The sequence below is a fragment of the Grus americana genome, chromosome 13 (assembly GCF_028858705.1).
Source record: "Grus americana isolate bGruAme1 chromosome 13, bGruAme1.mat, whole genome shotgun sequence".
NCBI classification, from domain to species: Eukaryota; Metazoa; Chordata; class Aves; order Gruiformes; family Gruidae; genus Grus; species Grus americana.
In genome coordinates, this window is record NC_072864.1 from 16,218,940 (window position 1) to 16,238,656 (window position 19,717).

A 19,717-nucleotide genomic window follows, 5' to 3' on the forward strand; every position below is an offset into this window, starting at 1 on the left:
GGCCCCCGCGGGCTCGGAGACCGGTACCCCCGCAGCGCCGGCTGCCCGCGGGCGTCCCCGCAGCCTGCGGAGGGCGGCACTGCCCGGCGAGGCAGCCCCGGGAACCCCCGGCCGGGCCGGGCAGGGGCGGCCGGCGGCAGCAGCCCGGGCCAGGAGCCGCCGGCAGCGCGGAGCGAAGCAGGGCTGCCTCCGCGGGCGCGGCCGCCGCGGGCGAGCAAGGCGGGGGCGGCGGGGGGCAGAGCGGCGCATTGTCTGCCCGGCGCCCCCGGGGCTGCGCGGGGAGCGGAGCGGGGCCAGCCCTGCCGCCCGTGCCTGGCTGGAAGTGAAACGCGCCCTGGCTGCTCCTTTTTCTTTTTTCTTTCTTTCCTTTTTTTTTTTTTTTTTTTTGAGCCTCCAAAAGGCTCACTCGCCCCTTTCATCTGCCGCCGCGGCCCAATGGGAAGGCGGAGGCTGCCTGCAAGTGGTCTAATCTCAATGAGGTGTCAATCATGTTCCCCGGTGGGTGAAGTAAGGTCTTTTGTAACCGCCTCTGTCTTTGGGAAAGAGAGGAGAGAGGAGGAAGAGTGGAGCGGAGAGGAGAGGAGAGGAGAGGAGAGGGGGACGCCGGACCGTGCTGCAAGAGAGGAACTGAGATTTGATCTCGCTTGTGCGTTAGCAGGGAGAAGCGGAGCACATGGATTTCTAAACACGCTGGGATTTTATATATCTACAAAAATAACAACAAGCGAACCTGACCCTACTGCAAACAGTCAAATGAATCGTAATTACAGATCAATGCAGAGAGATGGGGAAACTTCACTCGAAACATGGTTAGTTCTTTTCACTTGCTACTTCCTTAGCCCCTTCCCCTTATTCGGATTTTACTCGGTTTGTTGCTGTGATTTTATACTGGTGTCTAATGATCTTCCTTTATTATTCCCCCCCCCACTTTCCTCCGGATCTGCCTAGCTGCCGTTTGTAAACCCAGAGAAAGTCCAGAAGGTAGGGATGGCTCCTTACTGCTAGTAACTTTGAACGCCTTCCCCCGGTCCGGGTGGCTGTCCCTGTCCCCCTGCCCTCTCCTCTCAACTTTCCGCCACGGTTTGCGCCCTGCGTGCCCGCCCCGGCTGGCCGCGGGGATGGCCGCGGGGGCCAGGCGGGCTCTGCGGGCGGCTCAGCGGCGGCATTGTCTCCTCTTTTCTAGGTGATAGTTTTGCGGTGAACGCCTCTCTGGCTCGCAAAGGGCTGGAGGACTGGATGGTGAAGCAGAAATACTCCGGGGGCAGCAGCAGCGGAGGCAGCAGCTCGGGACTCCAGCAAGGCTGCCAGCACCGGGCTGTTTGCAGGCTCTCCAGCGCCAGGGTATGTCAGCCTCCTCGCTGTCCCCACCCCCCCCGCCCCTTCTTTTTGAAAGAGGGAAAACCAAAAGCTCTTTCTACATCCCTCTCTCCCTCCCAAGGGGCGGTTGTGCAAAGGAAGGGTTTTCTTTGCCCTAATGTTGCTCCAAGGGGCTGCCCCGTGGGTGGTTTCCTTCAGCCCTTTGATGAAGTTAGGAGCTGCAAAGCAAACTTGGTGCTGGTATAAAACCCAGAGGAGTAAGGGGACCTGTCCGCTAGCGTCTGGGCAGTACGGTTAGAACAAAACCCTTCACAAACAGGAACAAACAGAGAATCTCTGGGAAAAGCTCAGCACCCTGCCAGTGTGCGCAAGCTTAAGAACCCTGATTGGCGCACAAGTTTGTCTGTGACATTTTGGCAGAGGAATTCAGGAACGGAGAAGTCCCTGAAGAGTGTATTGTTATTTATTTGCTCTTTGCTAATAACGCATGGCTGACTGTCTCCGTAAGAGTTACTGCACATGTCACTTGTCCTGGCTGTTACCACTGTGGTCACTTTCCACCCTTTCTTTTTGTCCAGTCCTCCCCTGTAAAGCTGGGCTGCAGGAAATGTTTAAGTTGCCTTTTTTTTTTTTTTTCTTTTAATGTTGTCTCTTTAAACAAAAAGGCATGATGGGAGGTAAACAAACTTAACAATTCTTAGAGATGGTCCTCATAGTGTTTCAGGGTATGATCCAGAGCTTATTGATGTTTACTGAAAGACTCCCATTGACTTCCGTGAGCTTTGGATCAAGCCCTGAAAGCTCCATCAGTGGAAAAGTAACCTGAGAGATGGGGAGATTGGAATCTGTGCTTCCCAGCAAGGAATGTGGCTCTGAAAGCACAAGCAGAGCAGGGCCACCAAACCTCCTGCAGGCTCTTTGCTTTGTTAGCCACCGGTTTTATTGTCAGAAGCCTGGACTTCTCATGTCTCAGGAAAAATTAACTCGCAAGTCAAGAATACTTCATTTTAGGTGGGGCATTAAAGTGCATGGAAGATGTGTAGTATGGGACAAGCTAATGATGACTTTTTAGATTCCACCAGTATTGTATTTAGAGGAGGATAAATTGTTTGGGAGTCATTAGAAGTAAGGCGAAGGGGGTAAGATATTGATGTAAGTGTTTGTAATTGATGAGCATAATCATTCACATTCAACTTGCGGGTGTGGTTGGTTGAAGTGATTTTTATTGTGCTTTACTTCGAGACAATGTGTACGAAGAAAGACATTCTCAGTAATAATGGTACATACATATATGATACAGATGCAAAGAGTAAAAATGTGCTTTTAATTATTTTTAATTATCCCCATTTTTGTGAGTCAAGCTTTTTAGATATGTTCTACCTTTCACATATATATTTTCTAGGAAAGAAGTTGAGCTCAGCAAACTAAACATAGATTTTAAATACAAGAGTTAAAGGTCAAAAACTGTGACTTTAGCTTTGTGAAATGTATTTTCTTCCACAAAGACAGTTTGCTTTCTGAAAAGCAGAAAAAAAAATCTTTTGTCAAATATACTTTGCTATTCACAAAACTCTTCAGTTTTCAGTTCCGTGAGGCTGCTCAGCTGGAATGACAGTAGAACAGTATTTCTCTTACTCAAGGTGTCCTCCTCATGATAACTCAGCAATTAGCAAGCCATTAACTAAAAATTAATCTACAGTTTTAGTACATTAGAAAACTGTAAATAGGTTTAAGTATGTTTAAAAGCACTGTTCCCATGAACCTTTTTGCTGTCATGATAGAGCTGTTTCTGAATGTTTGAAAATATTTGCAATTTATTGCCTAATATATTTGGTAGTATCTGTGTGCATGTATAGCCTGCTAATTGATTTAGTTTAATTGTCATCCTGTCACAGGCACACTGTGACAGCTACATTAAAGTTCCTTTAAAGTATGAACTTTTTGTAATATGGAAGGATGCATTTCTAATCCTACATTGGAACCAGATGTGCCATATGTACAGTCCTTTTGACAAGGATTGTGCAGTCACAGCTATTGCCTCCATAACTGAGATTGCCTGACTGTTTCACTTCTGAGATCTCTTTGATCTCTTGTATAATTATACCAAGATACAAAGCAAATTGTAGCTTAACCTGTTGGCTCTTCGTTCACCTCAAGTTGTAGAAATACTAGATGCTTCTACTAATGGTTAGTCACATGGGATTGTGTGGGACAGTTGTGTATTCCCCAGTAATGTAGTACTGTTGCACTTGAATTGACCAAGGGCTCTTCTCCTTACAACTTCAAAATTCCTCCTAAAATGTTCAGATACCTTACAAGGCTCTGTGGAATGGTACAGTTTTGTAGTGTCACAGCTGAAACCTTGGATTCTCATTAAAACATTTTTTTCCTGAAATAGGGGGAAATGGCAGAAGGAGTTAGATCAAACACTGATGAAAATGTCTGCATTCAGAGAAACATCCAGTTGAGTTTAAAAAAACTAATGGTCCTAGAAATAATTTTCCTCCTAGGAATCCTTAACCAGAGTTTTCTTGATAGTAGTTTCATTAGTATGTAGGGCCCTGTTTGGTGAAATCCAGTGTACTTCCAAAGACCTGTTGATGGAAGTGAGCACTCTGTTGCTTCCAAGTCTGAAACTTCAAAGATTTGAATAATTTTGATTAGAACTTGAATGCGATAGTGAAATTTGACTTACACTGCTCTACATAAGCCAAAAATTCTGTATTGGTTGTAGTTGGAAGGCTGTTTTCCTCAATAACAGAAACACATTAGTCATCCAGGGGAGATGACACTGAAGTTCAGGGGGATTCATGCAGCGTTTTATAAGAGGAATGAGTGACTAATACAGGAAAGCAATAAAATTTCATTTGTGCTCCTCTCTAGAATGATTGAATTTACAGTAGTTGTGGAGGGGAGGTCATTGTGTCAGTTCACTCAAGGAGTGTTTGACACAAGGAGGGTTCAAGAATACAACACCTTTTCTCTTCCTGAAGTGAAGTTTTGAGAATTTCTTGGTTAGAGCAGACTTCCCTCAGCTGACATGTTGTCCATGTCGTGTCCTGTCCATCTGGGTCTTTCCGCTCCAATTCACTGGAAGAACAGTAATTAGTGTCCAGCTATTGCCAAATGCATCAGTCATCTGAGAAGGATCTCAGAGTAATGTTGGGTGAAGGCATGAGCCATGGGAAGGGGAGTGTATCTGAAATATGCAGTTCTGGTGTGTATACAACTTTCTGTTCTGGGCTAAGAGCTCTGATCTCATTAAACCATTGCTACCCGCCCAGCAGGGGCTGCTCTGCTCTAAATGTTTTAATTACTGTGGAGGCTGAGGGCTGGGCTGCAGCCTTCCACATCGTGTAGAATTAAAGAAAGAAGGAATTCTGTTGCATCCATGAAAAGTATGAGGTCCAGAGTCATCTTCTAGTTTCAAAGCTAATTGAATCCACTGGGGTTGTAAATCTATTAGAGCAAGTGAATACGCTTTGCTGCTTTATAAATGAGTTAACTTGTGCCCAGAAATGTTTTCTGACGCTGTGGATTGTCCTGTATAATTCTTAAGTTTAACTTTATTCAGGGTGTTTACTTTTACAAACTATTTTTGGAGATCAACATTGTTTGCAAATATTCATGTGTTTATTTATTTAACTGAGAAGTAGTTCTATGCTAGAGGGGAAAATATTAAATATGACATTTGTTTAGTTCAATTTACTTTTATCTTCAAAGCCGTAAGAAATTTTAGTAGTTTCTTGTGTGTCTTGTTGAGATCTGTGCTTGGGATTGGAAAAAAATCTCATATTTTTAATTAAATTTCAAACCGGCTCACAGTGAGCCAAGTTGTAAGTAATCGTTTTAGGTAAAAAAGAAAAGACTTTAACATACCACTTCTGCTGGGCTCTTTGGTGCTGAGTTGAGTATCTGGTCTGGGAATAATACAGTATGAAATGCTGAGGCACATCCCTACTTCAGAGGTGGAGCTTGTTCTCCATTTGTTCTGTGCCTTTAACTGTCAGTGACATTAATGGGCATTCCTTGCATGGCTGAGAGGAGACTACGCCAGTGTCAACTTCACTGCTCCTCTATAGCATGATCTTTCTTAAATTTTAAAACAAAAAACAAACAAACAAAGCCGTTCCCCATGTCCCACTGTTGAATAGCATGTGTGTGTGCATATAAAAATACATAGCCTTATGGAAGACACAGCTGGGTAGGTCATTTATCCAAAATGAAATTATTAGACTTTTTAAGTGGTATGTATATACTATGGTTTAGAGGCTGTTGAAGTGGAAGATTTAATTGTAGCACTACTTTGGGGTCATCTCAATTGGGTAGAATGACATTTGAAAGACTGCCTTCTTACTGATATGGTGACAAGAGCAATTAAAATTTCCTTGGGTGCTATCTTGTGTGACTGCTTGAAGTGATCTTCCCAACTGAAATATTTTCAAGTACATTAATGTCAGTATTGTATAGATAATTATTTGTATTGACTTTGAGGATAAAAGAAACAACAGACTCGGCAGTGCTAGATATTGGTATGACTAAAAAAATATTTTGATATACAAAATATTGTGTATGGCATTTAAAATAAAATTGCCAAACTTTGTATTTAAAGAGAGAAGCAGAATATTATTTAGTGTTGAAATTTGGTGCTGACAAACCAAGATAATTTAATTAGTGGTGCACGTAGTATATCTTGACAGCTCTGGTTTGGGAAAATTATAATATGAATATTAACAATCAAAGAGTCTCTGAAAGTATTACTGCCATAGTGATGAGATTAGTGAATTGGCCAATAGTGTAGCAGAAAGCTGGATTCCAAGGGAATTATCCTTGAATGATACCAGTTGGTGCAATTAAAAGCCACAATTCAGTTGCCATATGGAAAGTGTTAGGCATCCTTACATGGTTTCAAAGCTATGTGCCAGAGGTTAAATTGACATATGAAGAAAAGAATAAATTAAATATTTTGTGTTATGAAATTAAAAGTTTACTTTGCTTGAGCCATATGGAGGAGGTGGATGGAAGACAGTCTGTATTTCATCAGGGCTTGTTTTATAGGTGTTTCAGATTTAACATGGTGCACTTTTAATTTGGCATGTTGATTGGAAAGCTGAATGGCCCGTGAAGTTTCTGCGAACAATCTTGTTAAAGTAACTTTTTTTTGATCTCTAACAACCCTCTTTCTCCCACCCCCTCTAAAGTGGAGTTACTTAGGTTGATGTTTGTGAGAAGGAAGTGTATTCTGTGTAGTAGCTGGGTGAAGTCCTCATCTAAGTGATAGAAGCTATGTCTCTTGGGCTACTGATAAGTTCCTCTTGGCTTAGTGAAACCTTAATTCTTCTGAAGGAAGCGGCCTTGGTTATGGAGTACACTTTCTTCGTAAATGGGGATGAAAAGTAACGACAGTAAGTTATATTCTTTAATGACTTAAATGTAAATAATGTAGTCCAGACTTTACACTAAAACTTTGGTTATAACAAAAATGGGAAATTTGTAGCACATGATTGTCCACATATGGGAATGTTCTTTACAGCAGCATTCATTAACAGAAGGGTTTTCTGTAGGTTTTGTGAGATTGGTAATAAGACCCAGGAGGAGCTCGGTAAGTGGCTATTTGTAGGCACCCTTTAGAAGAAGATCTTAGTTGACTTTTATGGTTTCTTTTGAATTGAGTTATGAACAGAGGAAAGAGAAGTCTTTTGAGTATTGAAACTTTGTAAGAGTTAGGTTTTCCAAAGTTGAGGAAATAATTGTTTGGTGATGATATTTAAATCAAAATGGAACATTGCTCCCTGTGCTGCAGATGTTGGCCTTTGTAGAAATCCTTGTGGATGGATTTTGCTTCATGAATGTCAGTATCAAAACCTGGTTGGAAAGTAAATGGTAGATGTTGAAATGTGCAAAATACTTGAAGTATTTTTTGTAACTAAACCACTTTTCTAGTTAATATACTAGTTACTCTGAATACTTGGGAGTTTTCAGACTATGTGATATTTATGGAAAATGAGGTATAGTTTTAGTTCAAAAAGTTAATGTGAAGAAATGATCAAATAGACTTTCTCTGTGAATTTATTCAGTCATATCTGCCAACATTGGCAGCACAGCTAAGCTTGTATTTACTCCTACAGAGTAACTACAGCTATGGGAGACTGAGTTGGACTGTATTCCATTCAAGAATTATTAACCAAGTTCCAAATGCAAAAATCTTCATTGTGTCTGATTTCTGAGCCAGCAAAGCATGTTTGTGTTGGAATATCTCATGACATTTGTCTTGCAGTGGTGGAACACCAGTGGTGTTAGCTGTGGTGAAAGGGCTGTGCTGGCACAGATACTTTAACTACTGCGTAATCTAAGAAAGAGGGGAAATGACTTGTGTAGGTTCAAACATTGCTGTCCTGGTCTCTCTGCAAGGGATACAGCTGTACAGTATACATCTGCTTTTTGTAAACTTCTGGATTTATTGCCATCAGAGCAATATGGCATATACTTTTATCTTGTAATTTGCAGAATAGAGATGACATTTCTGAATGTGTGAGACATCCTTTTTTGAGTTGGAAGTCCTGTATAGTTAGTGTCTTGCGGTTACGTGACAGCAGTCTATTTGCATGTCCGCTGTTTAATAAGGACTGGACCATTGGCTTGTCATGGGAGTTGGCTTTCAAACAGGCTTATATCTGCAAGTAGCTGTTCAGCCAGGTTCCTTAATACCTATACATGTGTGTCTCACATGGCCTGATATGTGCCCATCATATGTGAGAAATACTTCTGGATTAGTCATACAGAATCTAATTGTTTGAGGAAGGGAACGATGCAGTCTCTTGTCGGGAGGTCCTACAACAGCTATGAAACTTAGTACCACTGATTTTGTTTGTGTGATATGGCCTACTGTATGTTGTAGGGCAATAAATGATCCTATCGTTTTAGTCTATAAAACTTTTGGTGGAGTAAATCGTTGTGCTCCTTGAAGACCAGACTCTGGCCACAGGAGACTGAAATGCCATCAGTGCCTGAGAAGCTCCTCAATGGCCAAGAAGAGCCCTGTAAAAACACACCTAAAAGATCCCACCACACTAACCCCTTGGCAGGGATAATGGAAGACCCTGTGGCTCCCTGGTTCAAAACAAGGTCCTTGCCAAACATTCATGAGAAATTGTTGCTCCTTAAATCTGAAACTGCTGTTAATAAAACTGAATGCTTGTTCACAAGACTTATCAGGCAAGCAGTTTTTCTGCTTTTTGTCAAAGAGTTTAATAATTTTCTCTGATAACCCTTCTCGATCTGAAAATTCAGTGGAACTCTGAAGCTCATCGAGCTGACTGTGAAAGGGTGTCTTGCTTATACCTGAAAAACTGCCATCTACCAGTCTAGCTTTTGGTTGTAATGGATTTGGATTTAAATGCAGGCTCAGTGGCACTGGTCCCTGATGCCATTTGCAGTGAGAATCCCTTGAGAATGTGAGATCCTCCCTTAAAATGTGGGAGGGGATCAGTTATGTTTTGAGCAAAATTTGCCGCAGAGAACTTTTAAAGTGACTGGAATTTTCACCCACCTATCCTTGGGCTTCAAACTAACAAATGCAGGCAGTGTACGTTGCTTTAGCTCAGACATGGATTGGCATGTGGTCAGAATAGTCTATGCACTGTCCATCGAGAGAAATACTTTGTGTTTTGCAATTAGGGTGGAATTTAATGCATTTGGGGGCATTACTGTGGCAGCTTTAAAGGGATTAAGTATATCGAGGTTCCTATTAAAGTATAACATTGTGATTCAAGATCTGTGAAAGAAAATCATGCATGGGTGTTTGATCTTGGGGTGCAGCCACACATGCTGTGAGGCATAAAATAAGGGGATAGACTCAGTAGGGAAGTGACAGAACAAAGTACTGTCTTGCAGGAGAAATGGGATTTGGGAGCAGCCTCGGATCTTTTGATCCATACTCTGATGCAAATGATGAGTGGTACGGAGGTGACAGATTTGTCTTGGGGGAGGAAGGAGAATGGTGGGTAGTGTGTCGCATTGCCCTCGGAGATAGTTTTCTGTCTGATTCCCCAAAGATTTGATAGCAGTAGGTAAGGACTAAGCCGCTTCTTGTTGTCCTATCTTGAAAATCTTTTATGATTCCAGGACGGTTAGTTTCAAGAGAGTTAGGTAAAGAAGGTAGTAGCTGTAAAGCTAAGCCTTATGCATTAAATGCATATAAAGAACAAATGCCTGTTTGCGGGGGCAGGAATTTTCTCTGAGCATAGAGTGCCCCAGTCCTGAGCTCACAGAATAACAAGCAGTCTCTGTATTGCATAAGATGCTGTGGTTAAGCCTGTATCAGTGTTTCTGTAATAAACTACTCTTTTTGAAACAATAAATAATAATTTTGCTTGTGAACTTTCCAAGTCTCTCTCTGTTCACATAGTGTACGTGTGTATAAACTACAGACACTCATTCCCCTATAAAGAGAGAACATCATAGTCTAGCAAACAGAGTATCTGTCATTCCAGCTGAGCAAAGGTCTAAGGCAATAACCCAAAATATCCTGGAAGAAATTCTAAAAAGCATTGAAGAAATCAATCGTCTGATCCTAGAGGAAGGTCTTTGATGTAATCCTGGTAAGTTTATACTGGGAGCCTGCCTATTTCTTTATGGTCAGCCCTAGACTCTCTATATGAAAAGTGGATCAAATAATTTCATATGCTTCTGCTTTAAAAAAAAGATGGTTGATAGTTTTCTAAAGCATACACGCTGTTTAAATGTAGATTGTGGCTTTTAGCCGAAGCCCAGGTGGGGAGGAAAGGCTTTTCAAAACAAGTACTTACAGAAAAATAAATAATACTTTGATATTTTCCCATGGAAAAACTGTGCCTCATTTAGCCATCCTGAATATTTAATTTTATTTTGAGGATAAACTTCATAGGTTATCTCAGTTAAAGCCATTTTTATTTATGCAAAGCTTATGTGCAAGGTCTTGTTCCTGATGTGGATGTGTATGTAAAAGGAGTTTTTCAGAATACCATAAATAAATTACTTTTAAAGGTATATTTTTAACTCAGTGCAGTTAGGTAAATCTGGTTTTATCATCTTGAAAAATTCTCCAATATTTCTCTGTTATGCTTTGATGCAAAGCCCTGCCGTAATAGAGGGGAAACTTCTCATTGCTTTCAGTGGTTTTGTATCGGGTTCTCTGCCACATCAGTGGAAGATGAAGGAAGGTTGAAGTGGTGAGACTAATAGTCTTTTTATCTAGCAGCTACATTGCTGGTGGAATGGCAATGTATTTTCCCCTGCAGATGCAGTTTATCTGATCATTTTATGACAGGTTCGCAAAAGTTTTTCCCAGTTGTACGGCCACTTAAATTCCCATTTGCAATTAGCAGTGTAATTTTGCAGATATGTTTTGGAGAGGCTATTCCCACAGCACTGCTTAATACCCATTAAAATACCACATTTTTATTGTACGAAGGTGTTTTTTATCTAATTAGGTTGGTTTGTTAAAGTATTGCACCACAGTCTCATTCTTTTTTTTTCCTTTTTTTTCTTTTATTTTTTTTTCTTCTTCTTCTACTCTAAGGCTGTTTTTAATTGTCTATTTATGACCAATAGGAAGCACACAAAATCTTTAACTCTGGCCTAATGCACAGCATAGAGTAGTAAATGAGATCTCTTCCTGCCTAAGCTATTGCACAGGTCTTTTCTTTGAAAGGCAGTCAATCTTGGATTAGAACATGGTGATGTGTAACAGAAAAGAAAGGAAAAAAGACCCCAGCATTCGGAAAGGAAGTATCGTATTCATTGATGCTACGTAGACTTCATTGGAATTTGGCCATCAACCTTACCATGGCACTCTTGTCCAGTTGTGCTGTTTGATTTCTTTTTTTTTTTGATGCAACTTAGAAAAAAATGAAATAAATTTTTGTGAGAACTGTGTGATGAAAGTCAAAAGTAAGGCACGTTGAAGTAGCTCTGTGTCCTTGGACATTTGCTGTTATCCAGGAGGGACTAGCTAGGCTGGAGCATGCAGGTGTTCCCTGTGCTTAGCCAGTGAACATACATGTGCTGTTTAAAGACAGAACAAACCTCTGCTAAAACAATTTAACCTTAATCTATGGCCACCTCTGATTCTCCCCATTTTGGAATGACAGAAACTGAAGATACTGCAGTGGAATCGCCCTAGATTTGCCAGTAAATCAATAACAGACAATGGGTAATGTCCTGTGGGAGTAGCAAAAAGACTGTGAGGTCCCTTATTAGTTCTGCAACAGTAATCTGACTGTCCTTGTGTGTTTGTGATGGCAACACCAACAGTCCTGGTCTCCTCAAAAAAATAAGGACAATTTCACCACCACTGAGGAAAATTGGAAAGCTTGTCAAATACAGAACAACAGAATGGTTACAAAAGAAAAATGCTAATGTCGTGCCTTTAGGGGTATGTTTTAAGCAAGGAAAGAGTCCTGCCCTACTGTACAGTCAGCGTGTCTCCTAATAGCAGCAGGAGCCCTATCCAACGACAGGGTGAGGCTTCCTCCTTCCACGCTCTCAATAGACATGGAGTCTATTCAAAATCTCCTGTTACTGCATATCAGTTCCGATATCCAGTAGTATCAGGGGTGGATAACCCGTTCTGCTTTCAGTTAGAAATATGTCCAGAGACATGTTTCTCTTTTCTGAGAGGTGTGCCAGTCTGAGAGACATGCCAGATCAGGGGGAGGATTTGGCTTTAAATTGTGTTGGCCCAGCTTACTGATGCCAGCGGGCTGGGTGCTAATAGCTGAGGGCAGAACTGGGCAGAGGGAAGTAACTCAGCTGAAAAAGCAGTCTGCTGGTGTTCAGTCTCGTCTGTCTGTAAATGGGTGGACATGTGTGTTACCTGGACTCAGCTCTCCACAGCCAAGAATCTTTCTTCTCATGATGATGGTGACTAACAGTGAGTATTTTGTGTCATACCCGGCTGTGCTCCAAACTATATTGTACGGTTTGTGCAACACTGGTTTGCAGTGGCCCTTCTTGCAGGGTGATGCCTTCTTTCTGTACCAGCGCTGCTTTGTCTAGGTGTAGCACCCTTTCTTCTGTTGACCAAGTTCTGCTTACAGCAGGGTTTCCCAAACTTCATGTGCCTGTTGGAATTGCCTGTGTTGTACAGAGAGTGAAATGGTACAGGTTTCGCCATACAGTTTTTTGACTGTATGCTATTGATAGGACAGCTTTTGGAGTGAGTGATCTTTGTGGAATATAAAGGGTTACGTTGTTGAAGTTACACAGGCGCCAATCCACTGGCACACCGCAGGTGATCTCGGAGTGAATGTTGTTTAAAGCGCCTGTCCCACGGTTTCACAAATGTGCTCTGACCAGAGGATGTTTTTCTAACTTCAAAGGGCTTCTCGGGCTGGCTCGGTGCCTCACAGACTGAGTCCACAATTCCTCTCTGCTCGTGATGTGTTCTAACCATGTGTGATTTTTTTGGTATGTGATGTTTTCTTAAAGCGGCATTGACCTGTGTTCAAGTGAAACTTGCTCTTAAGCTTGTAAACACAAACTTGTCGTGTGGGCAGTTTTCATCTTAACCTGATGTGTGTATTTTTTTTAAGAGCAAGAATAGACATCAAAAGGAGGAGTAATTTATAGGAAAAGAAAAAAAAAAAGAAGAAATAAACTTGCAGCAGCATTTTGAGTTGCACTATCCAGAGGCTTTTCCTTGAAGATCAAGGTGGGGGTCCTTTGCTGGCTGTAAAGAGAAGAGCATCGTTCCACCTTGGCAGTGCCAGTGGGTTACTTTGTATGAAATGTGCCTCTGCACAAGGGGTGTGCATAGGGGGAAAGCAAGGCAAAAAGGAGTAGAAAGTGGAAAGAACCTTAGGCCACTTAGCAGTGATGTGATTTTTAAATTCATCCCCTCTTTAGCAATGTTATATTAATATTTAAAAACATACAAGCATATTCCTAAAAGTTTATATTTTAAAGTTTTCTTTTTCTTTTGTAGTACTTTGTAGTATGGTTTTCTGAAGGGGATTATTTTCAGGTTAATGCAAAATATACTTTCTTTTTAATGCCAAGAATTAGAAATGACTGAGTCTTTGTTGGTCAAATTCTTTTACCGTTGGAGTCCATTAACTCTGCTGAGAGCAGGATTAGGCCCTGAAATATCTCCTGAGGCACACTATGCTACATGCACTATGGTTGTGAATCTGGGAAGATCTCGTGTTCCCTTGGTGGGCACTGGTTTTTGCAATGTTTGAGCATTCATTAAGGCTAGAAAAAGTGGGCTACTTTCAGGTTTTAAAGTCATAATTTTTAGTTTACTGTTATTACTATTATGGGTGCTTTTGAGTGTATTAAAAAACCCTGAACCAACAGCAAAGCAAAACCTTTCTTCAAAGAAAACAATACCTTACAAGCCAGACCATAATACTGCTTGCTGAGTGATTGAAAAGGATCATCTGCTGTGGGAATAAAACATCATACTGTGAATGGCATGCCGTGAACAATATATCTCAGCTGTGCAATGAAGCTTCGATCCTCATGAGTAACAGTACTGCAGTCTAGCACTTAATAATTAAGCCAGCTTTCAGATGTGGCTTGATCCCCAGGTCCTCATCCAGACCAGATCCTGGAGAAGTTCGTGATCTCTAGGACGTGAAGCCCTAGCAGCAAACAACCTGGGCTACCCTGCCATCCCATGGTTATCGACAGCAACCATCCCACCACGTTTATTTTGGCTAGTTTTAAAGCAGGTGGCCAGGATGAATTCCTAGTTTCAAAGTCGCAGCTGCTGCTTTGAAATTGTGTAAGAAGGGCTTTGGTTTCTTAACACAAAATAACTGAGCTGCTGTTTGGTATTACAGCATCATTATTCTGGGAAATGCACTCTTCGTTTTAAAAATATATTCTGTATGGAAGTTGAAAGTTTATACCTCATGATTCTAAGGGCAAAGAGCTGAAAAAGTTCCTTGTTTTACTGATGACTGCAAATACTTAAGAATTCCTCAGTGACTTGAGTGAATGGAATCTGAAGGTAGTATTAAAATTAATATTAGAAACACTGATTTACTGCAGGAATCTCTTGTTTGTTGGTATTAAATAATTTTGAGGGGGGTTTTTTTGCGTAACTATAATTTAAGATTTTTTTCCCTCTTAACTGAATGTCCTTGTGGCAGTTAGCCCAAAATTGTTATGTCTTTATCATTAAATCAATTAAAAAGTCCAAGTGGACTTTATACCATCACAATAATGATGCTGTGATTAAGTAGAAGGAAATGTACCACTACAAGTCCTCATTTCCTCTCTTTGTAAAATTTTGTTTTAAAATGAGACTTCTTGGGTGACTTTTTCAGTAGTGTCAGCAACAGTGTCAGCAGAATGGTGAATTCATGTCGTTGCAAGTATAAAGAGAATTCATGAAGAAGTTTGTGTTAAGCATAGTTTTATTTTTTATAAAAAAGGATTCTCTTCACTGTGTTTTTTTTCTTCTTTTGTATTCCTTCCCACCTTATGATATTATAATTTTTTTTGCCTACTTTCAAAATTTCATAGATATATATTTATAAAAACTATATGTCATGTAAGCCTTTTTCTAGTGTAAGGGAAAGTACATTTTATGCAGGGTACATAGCATGGGGTTTTCTGGGCCTTCAATCTCATATGATCCTGTCTCACAATAAATATATCAAACAGGAATGAGCAAAGTGCAATCCTCCCGGAGTGGGTGAAAATGCGCTCTTAAGGAAGAAGATGAGGCAGGGCTGGTTAGAGGAAAGGCTAGACCTTTCCTCTGAAAGGAGGCCTGAAAAAAGCGAGTAGGCAGCGGATGGAGTGTTTCTTCAGCTTATGTAGACAGGCTTGTTAAAGGATGCAAAGTGCAAAATTAGGGTTCATTTGGTACTGGGAACGTGGTCAAAGTAATAAATGAATGTAGGATACACATGCATAGGATGGAACAAAATCATTGACTTGGTTGTTAAGGGGATGGGGTGAGAATGGGCACATCAGAAGCACAGGCAGTACTGATGGGATGTCTGGGCTGTGCCCTTAATCCTTTTTGCTTCAATCATAAGATAATTTTTGTTTGTATTTTTATCTTGTGATAGTAATTACTAGTAGCTCTCTTGTCTGTTGGAAGCTGCATGTTCTAGTGCAGCACTTCTTAGATTTATCCATTAATAAGTGGTGCTGAACCATATTTTGTATACATATTTTATATATATGGCAGAAAGATCCCTACTAAGTTAAAGCTCTCGGTGGTTCAGAGACAGGCTTACTGTGCAATCCTTGCATCCCTGATAACAGGGTATGCCTTTGCTAACAGGGCTGACTAGTGTAGCCCCTTGGGTCTCTATTTAGTGGTTGGGATTTTCCTGGGTAGGATGTCAGTCCTATTGTACTTAAGGAGATAGGGTTAAATACAGCTTTCTTGAGGACTTTAAATCACAAATTAGGTAGGCTTTGAAGTCATCTGAGATTAGAAGACTGGTCTGTGGGTTTGGATGTGAAGTTGGGAGGTGTTTGTGATATGGGTGGTCAGATGGATAGCCATTGCTGTGGTGCTACCTGGTCCCTGAAACTCTGAATTTATGGCTTAAGAATGAGATACAGGAGCCAGTCTAGACCCTAGCTTTGGCTGTATATCCCTCTCAAGTTGCTCAAACATGAGTCTTCACAGAGACCCAAGATGGCTAAGCACTTGTCACTCATTTAGTCTCACTTGTCTTCTCTTCGAAACTACCGGTTTTATCCACTTTTTCCCACTTTCCCATCAGGAAAATGAGGATAAGTTTTATCCTTTTACCTGCCTAGGCTGTTGAGGTAGACAGAGAAATATATAAAGTTCATGAACTTCAATGCCAGCTGTACACCTAATTCATTGGTATGTCTTTATGAATAAACCATGTATTTATTACCTGCTTTCCTGAGCAAAGTAAGAAAATAAGAATGTAAAAGAATGTTTGAATTCCCGTTGGAGTTTATATAATCCTCCTTTGCAAAAAACCCCTCTTACATTGTTTCTTCTTTTGCTCTACAGTAATCTTCCTGAAATCCTTTTGGAAAGGGGCCTTTCTGAACTGTCCAGCTCTCGTCACAATCCAGTGGCCCAAGACGTCTAAGTCTAAAAAGTTTGTATTTATCAAAGTAGTTTTAACATATGGAGAAAAAAGACATTTTACTTCCCCCTCATCCGAACAAGAGTTTGGACAAGGTTATAAGGTGGTGGAAGGGATGTGTCTTTAATGTATGAGCTGAATCTCCGCTCCTTGTGGAGGGCTGTCTGAGGACACCTGCATTCAAGTGATGTAGCCTTCCTGCTTATTGCTGTACCTTGCTTTTTGTAATGCGCATAAATTCAGTGCAAGCTTAGCAGGAATGTTGGGATAGAACATATGGCTAGCATATGTATAAATCATAATTGGTAAATAATGTAGGTTGAGGAGAATGCCAGATTTTTACCACTGTTACTAGATGAAGTGGACTACACAGCCATAACTAAAGGGAGAAGGAAAACATTTGTTAAAAATTAGACTGAAGATGAGCTCTGATGCGCCAGCTAGACTTGAAGCTTTGCAGGGAGATGAGCTTTTTTTGTGGTGTTTGCTTGAATAATGAAATTGCCCTCTCTTTAAGGATATTCTTTGGAGCAGCAGAGTTTGTACATGAGTGAAATGCATGTCAAAATGTTTACAATGAACTGGAGTGGTGAGTCAAAGCAGTAGGCTTTTGTTTGCACTGTCTTTGTAATGGAGAGCCTTATAATGAGGGTGAACTATGCCTCCTATTCTGGTGGGCCTTTGTACTATCTGGAGCACGAAGTGGAGCAGGTTTACAGGTTAATTAACACCTCTTCCCTCCTCCTTCTGGTGTTGGCAGTGATGTATCACCTATGATCATGTTTAGAAATGGTGACTGATGGCTAGTGATGGATACTCCCAAGATTTTTAGTTGTTGCCACTGGATTGTCTGCTGTGAATGTCATTTGTTCTTTTAAACAATAGAAATCACAGTTAATGTATGGTGCTGAAGAGAAACTTATTGTCCTGTTAGCCTGGCAGCAGTGAGCACACCCCTCCAGCTGTGTGTGTGCAGCCAGGCACATCCCCGCTTGTAGCTTCCCTGCTCCCCCCTCCTTATAAATATGATGAGAATTCAGACAAATTCTGCCTGTCTAAAGAGGATTTAATGGCATCTTGTAACCCATTATTATGTATTTAAAGATGATTTCTCTGAATATTGAATTGTAAGAATGGTTTTAATCTAGCGGCTCTGTGGTTTTGAGAGTTCAGTGAGTCTGGCTGGAATCGTTGTAATTTGTGTGTTAGATATGGGCATTTGTTGGGTGTTTTCCTCTCCCTTTGGAGACTTAAAGTTTTCTTTGCCACCTATTGCCAAGGGTTCACACTTCCTCAGCAGTTGCCCTGTGCTTCTTTCTTTCCCTCCTGGTTCCTCAGGTCTCAACACTGCATGTGTTAGATACTTCTATTTTAACAGCTATTGCCTTTGCCTGAGCTTGATCTAAATGATACATTTGTTCAGAAACTAAATGTTGGTGGAGAAACAAAGCCACATGGTGGTCTAACTAGCAGGGTGCACATTTGGGTGTGGAACATCAAGAATCCTTTTGCCATCTAGCATCGGCTAGCACACCATACTGTACCATTTGAGGCAAATATGTACCATACATACTGCCTAGTCATACCATACCCACTGTACAGATTGATAACAAAAAAACATGTATAGCATATGTGTATTTTGTGAGGAGAAATTCTTTCAGCTCCAATATCCTACTTCCTTACTTGCCTATTTGTGAGTGGAAAGACAGTGGAGCATAGCCCAGCTCAGGAGCAGAATCATTTCTGGAAGAGGACAGTGCAGAGGCAGTGCTTGCCACCTTCCTTGAGGCAGCGGGGAAATTGGAAAGGAAACTGTGATTCAGTGAATCATAGCCATCTCTCAGACAGCTCCAGGGGCAGTGCAGCTCTCAGCTGCTGCCTTGCTCGCAGTGGATTATAGGGTCATAATACAGCCCACTATGCTGAAGCAGAAAAGCAGTAAATTCATCCTCGGGAGCTGCTTTATGTAGTCTAGAAATGAAGAATTTCTCTGTTAGAATGTAGTGCTTTTTATCCAGCTTCCCAATTCCCATGCTTCAGCAGTATATTTATCTTCACCATTTTCATGCTGTGAATAGAGGAAGGCCAAGAAACATGCATAAAGGACTTCCTTTACAGCCAATGATATGTGCAGTATAGCATCCTATAAAGTTAACAGGGATTAAGGTGAATGACCATGTGAGCAAGGGAGGCATTCCGTCAGGAAATATGTCTGTTTCTGTGTAACAGCTAAAGCAATACTATCTACAGACTTTGAATCAAAGGCTTGGACAGCTAAACAAAGCTAATCCCCAAAGATGTACTATTAAACTCATTTCCTGTGTATGGAACAAATATTGTAGGAGTTTTGAAAAGCATTTTCCAGCCATTGTTAAGAGAAGAGTTGGGGTGTGAGCTATAAAATTCTGATCTGGGTTCAGACTTTCTCCATATTTGTGGTTTTGGTTTGAGCCTGTCTCTAGTTAGCAGGGATATAAATGTTAAAATTTACCCATGTGGCTTGAGAGCTGTGCTGTGTTAGTAGTGTAAGACTCGCTTTTTCAGCGTGTCTTTATTTTAGAACATATTTCTTTCTGCTGGGATCAGAGCCTTTCTTTTACTGGGCAAACTCTGAATACTCTGGCAAGGAAGGACAACTTGACTAGGCCTAGTAGAGCTGCAAGTGTAAAGTGTTAATCATCTATGAAAAATCATGTTTCTCCCTCATAAATTCTCTTGAAGTGAGAACTCAAGTTTGTATGCCCTTATAGAGAAAAAAGTAAATGTCCTATCATGTTATTTCTTTTAGGAAAGCTTTCTTTTCTTTGTTTCAGCTTTTGATAGCTTGTTATATTTCATTGCTCAAGCAATTGAAATTAATTGATAGATGGGAAAAGGTGAGTAAAGAATATCCTTGGTTTTGGAGAACTGAACTTTAAGTGAGAAAGATGAACACTAAGAATTAGGTCCTGTAGTGAGCTCAACTTTTTTAATATTTCTTTTTTTAGTTTGAGCCTAAATACAATTGCAAGAACAACTCTCACTTTGGGTAAAAGAGCTGTCTGCTCAGATCCATTAGGTAAGGTCTGACTGGGTAGTATGTTTACAGAGTGGGAGGTTAGGGCTCCAAATTTGAATTCTTGTCATAAGACATGATGATTTATGAATGGCAGAGAGAAATGATTACCCAGATGTGAACAGAACAAAGAAGCTAGGCATTGAACATGCTTTCTCCTGGGCTGTCACCCATTGTATCTGTAGCCTGGTGTGTGGCACTTAATGCAGTTTCAGACTAGCTTCATTCTGAGCAAAGGCTGATAATGCGTGAACACGTGTGATGG

At 40.9% G+C, this 19,717-nt stretch overlaps 1 protein-coding gene across 2 annotated transcripts in view; it reads left to right on the forward strand.

The window, feature by feature from the left end:
- The first annotated feature begins 564 nt into the window (after positions 1-564).
- NKD1 (NKD inhibitor of WNT signaling pathway 1) overlaps positions 565-19,717 on the forward strand; it is a 116,218-nt gene continuing 97,065 nt past the window's right edge. For both annotated transcript variants that reach the window (XM_054840862.1, XM_054840863.1), the window contains exons 1-3: positions 565-809; positions 949-981; positions 1,184-1,341. In XM_054840862.1, coding sequence (XP_054696837.1) covers positions 785-809; positions 949-981; positions 1,184-1,341 — 216 coding nt within the window. In that variant the 5' untranslated portion in view covers positions 565-784. The remainder of the gene's footprint in view (positions 810-948; positions 982-1,183; positions 1,342-19,717) is intronic.